We start from the raw sequence: 14,509 nt of genomic DNA on the forward strand, positions 1-14,509 counted from the left end.
TTCTCCTGATACCAGCTCAGGTTCCAGAAGCATCCTCGATTCCACCGCTTTCAGCTGAATTTGAACGGACAACCTCTGGGATGCCAGTCCAGTGTGCTCACCACTAGGCCGTACCCATTTCAAAGCGATTCCCGATTCACATCCGTTTTTAAACCTTAACGCTCAAACACGCTTCCGCGTTAGGCACATTCCACCGAGCTGTACGGCTAATCGTTTGAAAATGTATGTTAGTTTGACAGTTTTGCCGAACCAAAAAGCTTTACGGCACAATGCTGTCTCACAGCCAGTGATGCATTGTTCACCGCCGTCTTCGAAATACCCAGAACCGACTAAAGAGCAGAAGTTACTTCATACACAAACTGTGAGATGTTGCCACTGTATCCCCACAAACTTTCAATGATCTGTCATTTAAAAAAAAAAAAATAATAAATAATAATTGTACACAAAATCGATGCTCATACAACAGCAAAGTGACGATGGAGCAGTGGGACAACACACAGACGCAACAAGAGGTTGTAGCAAAAAGTGTAGGCGAACCTCGCACCACCATCATAATAAGCTACAAGGTAAGCCAAAAGGCCATTGCAGTCTGCGATCCCACAACATGTGCACAGCATCTCAATCAATAATAATCTCGCCACCATGTTGCAAATATGTCCACGGGTTGAGGATACTTGTCCGGTTATCCCCCTCCCGCGACCATCACCTCACGCTCTCTGTGTGCCTGCTCGCTTTGTTCCCTCTCTCTCTCCTCTTGCTTCGCTATTTCTTCACGGATTCTCCGCTGCAATGGTGAGGCAAGACACGTGTTGATCATTCATTTTGCAAAAAATATCAAGACGATGCACAACAGCATTGCGGGATATTTAAGCCCACAAGCAAATATTCTCGGATGTTAAAATGAATAATAATCCCCCCTCCCTCCACACCCCCCCCCCCTATTAAAACATTTCCATTTCCCAAATGACCTTAACTTTCGATACAATGCTCAAGCAAAGGATAAAACAACAATGACGACAAGCCTCTGTAATCATACGACTTATAGGTTGTCTTTGAAATAACAAATCTCTTTTGGGAAGAATAGAAGTTTCGTACACTGTGTGTGTGTGTGTAGAGTTTCCTACCCAGTTCGGCAATTTAGAGTTTGAAAGACGGAAAGATGGCATTGTTGCCAGACACGTACAAAATTGGAATGATGATGCAATAATTTTCATACACAAGACCCAAAAGTTTCTGAACTCCAAAGGGCAGCCCACTTCTCCCATCTGGGAGAAGATCCTTACCAAATATAATCAGTTTTCCTGAAGCTATAAATCGAGAGAAGCCTCTTAATCAAGTGTGACGATGAGCCACGATGGAAAGACGTGTACAAGCGTGAAATGTACGCGTTTGATGTTTGCATTGTGTATGCAAGTCCTGTAATCCTGATCGCTCGGGTCCTGCCGAGTGTGCTGCACTTCATTGGGGGAAATAACCGATGTCACATGTAACATGTATGACCTCAGCCTATTTTAATCTAATTCTTCAGTCAACTCTCTGGCCAAACTCAGATGACATCGATCCTTTGCTTCCAGTCCTCTCGATCAAGCGTTGCTGTTTGTAGTTCCTCAGTCTCCAGACTGGTATCCTTCTTCAACATGTTGATGTAGTTGAGAGAGCTGGTCTGCCCCGCTTCGCCCTTCTATGTTTAGGCGTCCCGAGTATAAGATCGGAAACGGATTTGTTTTTGAGGAGGTGGCACTGCCCAGCAATCTTGAGAAGTCTTCTTCTAATTTTAATTGACAGCCTCGGAAGAGAACCTTGGAGTTCTTTATTTGTCCTATGTTCAAAACAGACATTGAAAGCTGAAAGAAGAAGTCGAGTATAGATAGCAACCATCAAGTCGGTTCTCATGTGTCACAGTGAGAGTCCATGCTTCACTTCCATAAAGCAAGACGGACTCAAATGTTGCCACGTTCCTTGATACGCTGACAGTGTCGGACTTCCGTATTCCTGAAAGTTTGTTGCAAGCTCTCGAGCTCGATATCAATAGTTCCATGAAATTTATACATGTTTTCCTTGCATACATGTTTCCCTCGTGTTTGTCCTGAAAATATAAGGAAAATAACGGGAAACAAATAAAAGATGGGAGGTTGGCCTGCATTGTGTTGTTAGCATGAATGCTCAAAGCTCAACTTACCATCCAGATATCATGTGTTTTAAATTAAACTGCTGTACAACCATTGATGCCTCATTTCAACAAGCAAGTTCAGAAATACTCCATTCCAGAAACGCGTGAAGCATGAACAAAGCTCTGTGTCGCCATGAGCAGAACAGAAAGTGCAGGTCAGATGTCATCTTTCTGTGTCCAAAGCCGCTGTCACACCTTGACGATTTAGCCAGCGTATGCCGATTTATGAAAAATTTGTCTAAAACGCTGGCACACGTCGAATACGTTATGGGTACGTTTTGCATACGTTAGGACCACGCTGAAAAACACTGCCATAAGTCGTAGTACGCTGGCTTTAAACGTTGTACTTTTGGGTTGTCCTCAAATTTTTGCATGCTTGAAATTTTACGACGTATGCCGGCGTATGACTCACAAGTTCCGCTATGCTCGCCATAAGTTGTAGGCACGTTATGCGATCATTGACACACGTCGACACACGTTACTTGTAAGTTACTCATAAGTCGAAACACGTCGAGGTAATGTTTAGCGTACCCGAAACTTATTTCTAACCTACGAGTAAAGTTTTGTAAGCACGCTACACGAACGTTGTTCACACTTCGCAACACGTTACTTGAAAAAGACGTAGACGTATTTGACGTCTTCAGGACGACAACAGAACTTAATGAACGCGTTTCTAACTTACAGATACCGTCTAATGGCGTATTGGCAGCGATTAGGGGAATTGGTATATAAAAAGGGGCTTCGCAGGAGGAACCCGTCTTTTTTTCAGACTTCGTGGTGAGTACATGTCCATGTCATTCCGAGAGATGGAGGATACGGCAACGCTGAGACGACAATACCTACCTGTCCTCGAACATCAACATGACCTCATCGAGTTGACACTGCACCAGTTGCGTGCCAATAGAGCCGGGAGAAGAAGACGTGAACGGAGGAGAAGGAACTGGGTCAGACCATGGATCGGGAGGCGACGCCATTACGGCATATATGACCGGCTCATGGTTGGAACTCTGGAGCGAGGACCATGCATCCTTCATCAACTTCCTGCGAATGCCCCCAGCGATGTTCGACGAGCTGCTAGCCAGAGTGGGTCCAAGGATAACCAAGCATCTATATATTAATACTGAAGGACCAATTTTGTGCTCCTCCTAGCGGTCGCGTCACGTTTTTGTCTTGGTACTGTAACCTGGACCGAAATAAACCGTACCTGTAAGAGTGCATCGCACATAGTGGCAATAGTCAGACTTCAACTCTGAAGCAGAATAAACACTTTTCGTTTTGCATTCGTTTACATGGCGACATGTGATGTCACCGCTGAGAGACGAAAGGACCTCATGACATCATCGATAATTCGCTGACGTCATTATGTCTGTCATCGACAGACCTTTACCGCTGAGATGTGTAATTCCACTCCTCGAAAGTAGCGTCTGCAATGTAAAACCCTCTTCTGCACATGCTGACTTCCTTAGAATGTGAATTTGACACAAAAAATGTAACACGAAACATTGTATCTTCCATATATTAATACTGAAGGACCAATTTTGTGCTCCTCCTCGCGGTCGCGTCACGTTTTTCTCGGTACTGTGACCTGAGAAGTTTTGACACGGTGTTTGTACGTCAAAGTAGACACGTGCACAAATCAGGGGACTTCTTCACAAGGAGTAGTGTACACCAAAAATGTCGTGTACAAGGACGTTTTGTAGGCCTCATTAGGTAAGGCCCTGGAGTGCATCGACTGGGATCCGGCTCTTCCAAGATACGCCACTGGTTGTCATATTGGGCTCATGGAACGGAATCCGTCTGTGACGGGGTTTCGGATAATTATTAAATCATTTCAATAGTCCAGTGGAAGCGATTTAACTCGTTCAATGGAAACTATTTCAATTGCCGGGCACCAGCGTCCAAAAACAATAAGCGAGTGACAGCCATTTATTAAAAGTGAAGTTGCAGCCTATGAATAGAAAACCTCACGTAATCGTCGATGATACGCTGCCACACTATGCATATGTTAGACTATCGTTGGGCATAGGTTGTGGACGCCTAAAACACGCTAATCAATCGTTGGTATAACTTATGTATAAGTTATCAAAGCGTTCTGTGTTCATTACTAGTACATTATGCATTTGTCCAAGTCGTTTTGAATACTTTTTAAACTGAAACAAAAAAAATAGTTCATCGTGGGAATGAGAAAAAAAACAAAAGTCGAAAAGAACATCGAACAATGGTGCAAAGTAGTCTCCTATTCGTGGACGCAACGAGGATCCATCATCATCCACACCCTCCCCATCACACTCACCTACTACTACTGACATGGACATACTACTACTACCAATACTACTACAACTACAACTACTGACACGCTCACCTACTACTACTACTACTACTACTACTACTACTACTGATACTACTGACATTGACATCTACTCAAAATGGAGTCTGGAACACTGACGGGTTCCTCTTGTGAAGCCCATTTGTATATACCAATTCCCCTAAACGCTGCCAATATGCCATTGTACGGTAGATGCAAGTTAGAAACACGTTCAGTAAGTTCTGTGTTCATCCAGAAGACGTCAATCAAATTCGTCTACATACAACAATGTGCGTTTGAGATACGCTACTCAAAGGTTCAAAGCACGCTACTCATAGGTTAAAAATTAAGTTTCGGGTATGCTAAACATTACCTCGACGTGTTTCGACTTATGAGTAACGTACAAGTAACGTGTGTTCGACGTGTGTCAACGATCGCGGAGCGTGCAGAGAACTTATGCCAGCGTATGCAGAACTTGTGAGCCGTACGTCGAGTACGTCGTAAAATTTTCAGCATGCTTGAAATTTCACGACGTACTAGACGTACCACGGAATATGACAGCGTACTTCCTCGTTTTTCAGCGTGCTCCTAACGTATACACAACTTACCCATACCGTATTCGACGTGTGCCAGCGTTTTACACACATTTTTCATAGGTCGGCATACACTGGCTAAATCGTCAAAATGTGACTGCGATGTTGACACTTCCAATTTTCAGGCGGTTATGATTTAAATCGGCGTGCGGCAGGTTTTTTTAACAGGCTACACCACGAGTTCGTCGGTGATACGTGCAGCGCGCTATGCCTTAAACCCATAAACCTATGCCCATAAAGTTAAACTATCGTTGGGCATAGGTTGTGAACGCCGACAACAGGCTAATCACTCGTTGGTATAAGTTATCTATAACACAACGAAACGCAATGTGCCCGTTACTAATGTGTTATGCATACGACCAACACGTTATGAATACGACCAAAACTTTAAAAAAAAAACATCAAAACTTCAGCATACGCCAACGTTTTACATACATTTTTATACATTGCCATTGCTGGCTAAAACGTCAAGGTGTGACAGCGCCTTAATGTTGATACTCTATGGACAGCGTGGAAATGCTGCCGAAGCAGTTTCATCGCATGGGCGTCGTGGGTGGTTGACCATTGCCCTCCTACAAGTCAGTCAGAGCCGAGCATTAGTTGGTGGACGTTAAAGATCCCATGGTGTACTTTGTGAAGAGTTAGCGAACTATCGCAGGCGCCCTGAACAAATAATAAATTCCTGCTCTAGCATACAGAGTACATACACTGCATCAGCGGCACAGCCGCACACCTGATAGCAATAATGCAAACCACCAGCCATGTCATGTACACGCACAAAATTAATGAACCAGTCATGGTATGGAATTGTAATTTGTTTCAGGATGCCGGCAATATCTCGCCGACTTTTTTGGATGGTGTCGAGGCTCATGGAGAAGGGTTATTACTTATTAGCTTATCATCCATCCGAATGATACAGCTTGGTGTTGGCTTAGTGGTTTGGGTGGCTGACTTAGACCTTAGGGTCCTGAGTTTGAGCCCCATTGTCTGCTGAATTAACACCAGGTGGTGTTGACTCGGCCTGTCATCCTTCCGAGGTTGGCAAAATGAGTACCGGTCTACTGGTAGAGGAGCATAGCATCAGCGGCACAGCTGCGCTTCCAAGAAATGATAGCTATCCAGCAGCCAAACTGCCATACACAAGAATAGAACTGATCCGAACGATGCCACACTTTCTGGCAGGACACCGTGACTGTGAAACGCTAATCCGACCAGTTCAGTCATACTGAGAATCAAACCCCGAGTATACTACTCAAAGGTAAATGCACCATCTCTGCACCATCCTGTCAGCAGACGGTCCTAATCCTCTCCAAATATGCCGCATTTTCATTTTCGTCATATACAAGCGAGGCCCACATCATTACACGTGGTAATGTCAGGTGCCCAACCCACCACAACTGTCACACCTCAATACGATTTTTGTTTGCAGCGTTACTGTACTTTATATGAACCAGAGAGTGGCAACTGCTGCCGCAACCATTTGTTTCAGGGTGCCAGCATCAACGATCTCTCTGAAAAATCCACTTAATCTATTTGCTGATGACTCCACCTAATGCCATGACATCCATCATCCTTCAGACAGGCAGACTACAGTCTCTTCCCTCTCTTCAGACCTTGAGAAAATCACAAGTTGGTCAAACACCTCGAATATGTCTTTCAATCCTAACAAATCTCACACTCTCACTCCGAAACGACCATCTGGCAACCCCCCCACCCCCCACAACCCCATCTACTTTCTTGACAATCCTCTTGAGGAAATTCAGTCACTCAAACTTTGGGTCTCGCTCTCAGACATGATTTTTCTTGGGCAAACCACATTCCAAAGTTGTCCTCTAAAGCCAGTCTCCTGGGCATCCTCTGTCGTGTGAAATTCTTCCTTGGCACTCCTGAACTCTTATCCACATACAAGGCCTTCATCCACAGCTGCATAGAATACTGATCTTCCCTCTGGGCTGGCACCCCTGCCTCATACCTTGTTCAGCCTGATGCAATGGAAACCAACCTGGCCTTCAAGATCATTGGAATCTCTTGCGAAGAAGCCGAGTTCTCTCCTACCCCTCATTCTTATCCGCATCCCTTGTTTGTCCGTCTCCTTTATCCTACTGTTCACATTCCCCCATTCTCTTTCTGCTGTTATTTTTGTTATGTCGGGTATAGATCCGTTCTGTGCTCTCGCTCTTCCCCAAGCCTTCACTCTGTATGCCAATAAATAAATAAATTAATAAATAGATAAAAAGAAACATTACAAATCTCATCATGGCCACCCAAGACCAAATTATGCTGAACACCAAAAGAACATACAATTGCGAGAGAGCTGTCAGGATTACTGCTGGATACATGTTTATTGGTTTGGCAGGTCGGTTGGCCTGATTTTGGCTCCATGCTGTCGACTGGAGACGTCCCAGGAGCATGATGCAAACTGCCTTGGGAAGATATTGTCAATATGAGACGATATGGTTAATCCCTTCGTTCTGTGTCGTGGTCAATGCCTTCCTAGCATGTGCTTAACAACGTCGGCATGTTGTGAATTTAATTTGCTTGTTCATCTGTTTGAATGTTGATGTTCCATTCCAAAAGTCTTAACTTTATAAAAAATTAATCTGTACATGGATTGGCCATTTATACGACATCCCGAACGATTCCCGATTGATATGATAGCTCCGGCAGGAGGAAAAACAAAATTCTCATCAAAATGGAACCAATTGTGAGACGAGTGCAACAAATAAATTGGAGGAAATCTGGCACCGCTTAAACACCCAACCAAACTAACTTAGAAACCAAACTTAAACTATCCAGGTGAACTTGTCCACTCGAAGCTTGAGCAGGAACAAAAGTAAATAAACCACAACGGATATTATTCTGGAACACAAGACCTCAAATGTTGGATTGAACACCCACTTGGGACCCCGAGAAGCACAAGGTCAAAGCACGCAGCAAATCTGCGAGGCAACGATGAATCACGGTTTAACAGGAACCAGAAAAAATGACCGAATCACCTCTGCGGCCTCCTGCCTCAACCGTCCCTCCTCTTCTCTCTTTTGCTTCAGCTGGAATGCTTCCTGTGCCTCTTCCTCTCTTCGGAGCCACTCTTCATGCAATCGAAGTCTGCCAAGGTTAGAGTGAAGACAAGAAGCAAGCGGACCACTCAAAGCTTCACTTCGTAACAGTGAAAGAGGTCAAAGTTCCAAACCTAATTTTAACGATGCCAAAAAGACACATATCACAAGATAAAACAAGAGTGAGAATTGCTTTGCAAAACATGTCCCCAAACAATGTGATCATTTCTAAGACCAAAAAAGGGCATAACTCTGTGAAAAATTGACGAAACGCCCTGTAACATCATAATAAATCCATGCACCAAGTTTCAGTTGAATATGTTATAGGGCACGGGAAAAAAGGTGTGGAAGACAACAGGTGGGACGGACGGGTGGACAGACGGACAGCAAACCTATAGTCCCCTACGTAAACAGGTAGGGGACTAATAACCCTCTGTTGGTCACTTGCTCCACCGCTAATCCGGTGATGGTACAACATGGTGATCTGAGGCTTGCCAGGGAGCTTGTACATAAATCACATGCAGGACAGAGAAATTGAAGTCGACATGAATGTATTTTAACATGAATTACCAGGATGTTGATCGGCAATGGAAACAAAATGGACATAGAACATGGGATTTGAAACCGAGACACCAACAGCGTTAGCGATATGCTCATAAAGGAATGTGGATCAAGCCCACCAAAAATGCTTGCGTGGATATGATACACGAAGATCTTCCATAAACCATCAATGATGTATGTATACAGTACAATGAAGTAATTAACTTGCATACCTCTCGTCTTCCTCATTCTTCCTCCTCAGTTCCTCGTCACTTGTCCCTTCTGTTTCCGATTCAGCCTGTACAACGCCTAAAACAAGGATGTAGGGGGGGATCACGATCATAAAACTAAACCTGCTTGAGTGTAGCTGGCATTGCAGTACAAAAGGATCGTCCCTTACAGATATATACAGTAAATATGGTGGTGAAGGTATGGGATGTCATGAAGAAGTTAAATTGGTCATTCATTCATTCCGTGTGCAGCACGTGACTGCTGGTTGCATCATTTGTAGGGGCTGTGCTCCTGATGCAGTGGCCCATGTTGGTTAGAGCAGGAGTTTGGAATTTGTTCTGGGTTCTGGCGATAGCTCGCCTACTCCACGAAGGACACCGTGGATCGTTAACATCCACCAGATAATGCAGGCAGACGGGACGTCCAGTTTAACGTCCATTCGAGGAATGGTACACATATTGATGAATCTCCCATCCTGTGAAACACCAGGTTGACAACTTATAGCGGCGTCAGGATTCAAACCCAAGCTCGACAGCTCGGGGACGAGCATGCATACCCGTTGGCCATTGAGCCAGACCAGTTAAATCAGTGAAGCCAAAGATAAATTGAAATGATGGTCAACTACAATAAATTAAAAAAAACATAGGGGCAATACCCCTGGGCGTTCACCTGGTAGTGGCTGGATAAGAGAACCAGGGAACTACTGCGAGGCATGGATGACCCACAAAATATTTCATGGAGAAAAAAGTAAATACCTATGGATTTTTTATTTAATGCCGTGACAAAACTTTAGTACATCACGGGTGATAAAGGTTGTGAAGTTTCATCAGCATTGCATGTGTAGTTTCAGAGAAAAAGTTGCAAGTATTTGTGGACGGACGGACAAACGGACACGCCATCGCATAAGCTCCCCGGAACTACGTTCCAGGTGAGCTAAAAACTGATAGCAAAACTCTTCTTTGGATTAAAGGTATCGGTCCACTGTAAAAGACCACAAGGTGCTGATGTTTCGGGCTTTACCCTCCGGGACGAAGTAAAAGAGAAGAGCAGGGGAGGCTGAATCAGGTACTTCATCCTCTTTTGCTGACAAAGGGTAAAAGGCCGAAACGTCAGCGTTTTTAGGATATTTTACAGGGGGTAGCTATCACCGTTACTTACCTCCGCCACCGAAGGCGGACGGAGGTTAAGTTTTCACCCGTTTGTCTGTGAGCAGGATATCTCAAAGAAGTTGTGCACGGAATCGGACGAAACTTGGTGGACAAGCTGGGTGTGTGACAACGACAAATCGATTACATCTTGGTGAAGATCCGGACACGAGAATTTTTAAGTGATTCTTCACCATTGAGAGATGGAGTCAGAAATGATATCTCAAACAGTTATGAATGGGTTATGACAAAACTTGGTGGATGAGTTGGGACGGTGACAAGAACAAGCCGGTTCGATTGCAGATCCGACCTTTCAATGGGATACAAAACGTAAACTGTTCAGCTTGGAGGTACATGCTCTCCCGAGTGCCGGTCTAGTATTTTTCGGGGTTTTTTTTTTTTTTTTTACTCTTTTGCCGCCAAACATACACCGCTATTACTTTGCTGGGATTAGCAAACGATTGTTAATTGCATGAGCAATGATTTTGGAAATCATCCTTCAGATAGGAGATGGGCTGTTCTTTCTGCATGTATTCACCTATGACGTTAAAGATCCCATAATCTCACGGTGTCCTCAATTCTCTTGGGGCTAACAAACCTCAAGCTATATCGGTTGTTTGAGCGGTGCGGGCCTGAGAGACCCAACCGCAATCTCTACTCAGCACAACAAAGTTTGCTCTTTCTCCCAATAATCTTGAACAACTTCCTTCATTTGTCCTTTCCTGCAGGGCTGAATCAATTTCAATTTGACAAGTCAAGTCGCAGTCAGAGGCAGCAGGGAGGCTCGGTCGACTATGTGTGATTTATAGAGCGTTTAGTGCTGATCCCGGGAGTTCCAAATAATATCGATCGAAACGGCTTTACGCACAACCGGCGGCACGCACGCACACACACCATTACTTCATGTCTGTTCCTGACAAATTCAATCATCGATGGAACAGACCTAATGACCATCCCGAAAGCCTCACATTAGCATATTTAAAGGAAGTTGTAAATGATAGTTCCGTATATTGTGTCGTAGAATTAATATCTAACAATCACAAACGTCGAAATTGTCGTTTATCTCAAGTAAATACCATTTCACCTGAAAGCAATGGATGGATTTTCTGAGTGCAGTACTCGGATTGTCGGCTGGGCTCCATTCTTCGAGGTTTTAACCATTTCAGGCCAGAACCTCTATAAACAGTGGGTTCACAGCCACCGTCGTGGGTCTCTGTCAGGAGATCCACAACCTCAATGGTGTCCAGATAGTCAGTCAATCCGGCAATGCAATCTCACCATTCACTTTCTTCCTTATGGCATTTAGCTTTACCTGTGGATGCTTACCTTTCCTGCCAGAGGGTTCAACGAACATTTATTCAGAATTACTCATTACACATTCCATACGTGTTAGTTGCAAAATCGAAGATTTTTCAAGTATATTGGTCATTCCATTTTGTTATTCTGTCTGTTTTTTTTCGCCAACAGGTCACAATTTTAAACCGATCTTCACGAAACTTCACCACATGGTAGAGTTCGTCAAAAGCAAGAAGCCTATTGTTTTTGAGGTAAAAAAGGTCAACATAGGCCCAAGGTCAACAACCAAGGTTGTCTCTCTAAAATCCTCAATTTTCATCCGATTGACTTGAAATTTGAAGAGGATTTATAGTGCAGGTCACTGAATTCAACCACCCAATTATTTTTGAAGTCAACATTGGCCAAAAGGTCAACATAAGCCAGATTTCTAAAATTGTCAATTTTCACCCGATTCACTTGAAATTTGAAGACGAGTTGCATATTTGGTCATTGAATTCAACCACCAATTATTTTAAGAGGTCAAATTTGTTTTATGGATTTTGCAAGTATCGTGCTCTGCACGACGTCTTCTTCTTCTTGTTTGTTTATTTGTCAATCACCTACAGGTCACAATTCCAAACCGATAGCCATGAAACTTCACCAAGTTGTGGAGGTTGTCTCAACTGAGAAGTCGAAGTGATTTTGAGGTCAAATGTCAAACTTCTAAAATCATCAATTTCAATCTGAAAAATAATCAATTTTCATCTGAGCTTTGATTGTCATTTTTAACCTTAATGAAATGGACAATTTGATGTATCCATGGCAACCTTTGGAAAGGGGAGTGGATTTTGCAATTATTGTGCTCTGCACGACGTCTTTTTCTTGTTTGTTTTACATACAGTAGTTGTACGCAGCCTGTGGCTGCATCATTTTCTGGGGGCGCAGCTGTGCCATTGATGCAGTGCCCCTATACCAGTACACCGGTACTCATTTTTCTAACCTCAAAAGGATACCAGGCTGAGTCAACCTATCTGGTGTTAATTCAACGGTTTGACATGGTCTTGAACTCAAGACCCTATGATCTGAAGCCAGCCACCTTAACCATGAAGCCAACCCCAGGCTTGCACATTCTATTATACATAACAATACGTTATCATGCGCACATTACCTTGTAGATTACACGTACATTGCCCAGCACGTCCATTTTGCATACCACCGAATCAAACTTTTATTAAAATATAGAAATTCTAATTTTAACACACAAGTTTCGGTCTGTTGTCCCACTTCTTTTGGTCATCTCTTATCTATAATGGAATAAATGTGTATATGGCTACAGCTATATGTATACTAGGCATTTTTACCCATCGCTTTGCTGATGGATTTAATCAAAAGACAACATGTTATACTTCACAAACATTCTCCTCTCTTCACTCAATCATTAGGCCGAGTACATCTTCCATCTGCTTGGAAGTCAGCTGACATCACCTTTCTTGGCCAACTTCTTCTTCTTCTTCTTCTTAATGCCCACAATTTTTGCCACGTTCTTGTGGGCTTGGCCGGGATGAGGGGCAGGGGGCGGGAGTTTGGCTCAAGTCTTTCATGAACCGGCTGGCCAGGCTTGATGTTCGAATAAGGTTCGTACAGGAATTTGCCATTTGGCCAGGGTGCTGGCGACAGCTTGCCTACTCTTTGTGAAAGACATCGTGGGATCATTAACGTCCACCAACTAATGCCGGCAGACGAGACGCCAAGTTTAACGTCCATCAGAGGGACGGCACACACATTGATGAATCACTCTCTTCCATATACCATAACAAAGAAGCACACACATATGTGATTTATAAAGGGTCATGTTGTGAAATTTTGGACAAATCAAGTTCACAAATCTTTGAATAAATGCTTTTGTGGGGGGCCTTTATGTATATGAGCATGAAAAGGAACCTAACTGGTTTGTATGTAAGGAATTCATAGATCCACTTGCTCTGAAACTCCTCCATCCATCCATCCATCCATCGATCATGACCATACTGTGTGCAGAGCGTTGGTGCTGTCTAAGCAGTCTCCTTGGCTCGTGGGCACAATCCTGGACGGGTCGCCACTCCGACACAGTATACCAGCAAGCTGGCACTCATTTTCCCGACCGCAGAAGGATGACAGGCCAAGTCAACCCCACCTGGTATTAATTCAACAGCTAAGGGGGATTTGAACTCAGGGCCCTGGGATCCCAATCCCACCACCCTAACCATTAAGCCAACACCAGGCACCCCCACCCCAATGGTTATAAATTAGATGGCTGTTTCCACTGATAATGCAGGAGTGACTTGACACATCCTAACCATTAAAGCCAACACTAGGCATGCTCTGAAATTACCAATACATATACATGTGCAAGGTCACAAAGAAACAATGCATATACATGGGATTTATGCACAATGGGTGACAAGTCTCCTGAAGGAATAACAAAGACATTTGTAACATTCTCAAAGCTGAAATTACGAATTGAAGTGAATCCTCTGAAAGCAAGTCACAACAAATTAGTTGGAAGCAATCATCAACTTTTCGGCAACCGAATGTACCTTTGTGTCCTTCGGCACCCTGTCCCATCGGGTAAAGGTTTCTGGGAAGAAGCCAAGCGAAATATTATCCAACTTTTTTGACAAGCTATGCATCTTAGAAAACCCTTCACGGCCACTGTTATCAATGGCATGGTGAAAATCTCAGATCGATAAATAGGTTCAAGAACTGCAGCCGCTGACCCGGAACAATGGCTTAAACCCAATCAAATCAATCTAGGACGACTTGGAGAACTTGCTGATGGTAAGTCACCGGAGCATAACTAACCAAAGATTAGCACTAACTCGGAAGGAGGAATGATGGTAGATATCTGGCATGATATTCCAACATTTAAGGCAAAGTGTTCACGAGTGACATCCTGTTGGAAATAAAATAAACATTAACTGGAACGGCACTAGTTAGACCACATACCTCCACCAGGCTGAACGGTTTACGTTTTGTATTCCAATGATATCGGCCGGCTCTGCATCTGGACCGGAACCAAAATCCAGTCGGCTTGTTCTTGTCAACTACCCAACTCATCCACCAAGTTTTGTCAGAATCCGTCCAAAATATTTTGAAATATCGTGCCAAATTCCTGCATGTGGGAATATGCTGTACAACATTTCAATGACATGTCA

The 14,509-nt window shown here is 43.7% G+C and overlaps 1 protein-coding gene across 2 annotated transcripts in view; it reads right to left on the bottom strand.

Annotated features, from left to right (window-relative positions):
* The window catches only part of ZRSR2 (zinc finger CCCH-type, RNA binding motif and serine/arginine rich 2), a 49,223-nt gene that overhangs the window by 28,822 nt on the left and 5,892 nt on the right, over nucleotides 1-14,509 (bottom strand). For both annotated transcript variants that reach the window (XM_085862410.1, XM_085862409.1), the window contains exons 3-5: nucleotides 8,898-8,973; nucleotides 8,065-8,173; nucleotides 707-784 (exon numbers count right to left, since the gene is read on the bottom strand). In XM_085862410.1, coding sequence (XP_085718536.1) covers nucleotides 707-784; nucleotides 8,065-8,173; nucleotides 8,898-8,973 — 263 coding nt within the window. The remainder of the gene's footprint in view (nucleotides 1-706; nucleotides 785-8,064; nucleotides 8,174-8,897; nucleotides 8,974-14,509) is intronic.

This window comes from Eptatretus burgeri, chromosome 17 (assembly GCF_056783735.1).
Source record: "Eptatretus burgeri isolate ZD-2024b chromosome 17, Ebu_testis_v1, whole genome shotgun sequence".
NCBI lineage: Eukaryota > Metazoa > Chordata > Myxini > Myxiniformes > Myxinidae > Eptatretus > Eptatretus burgeri.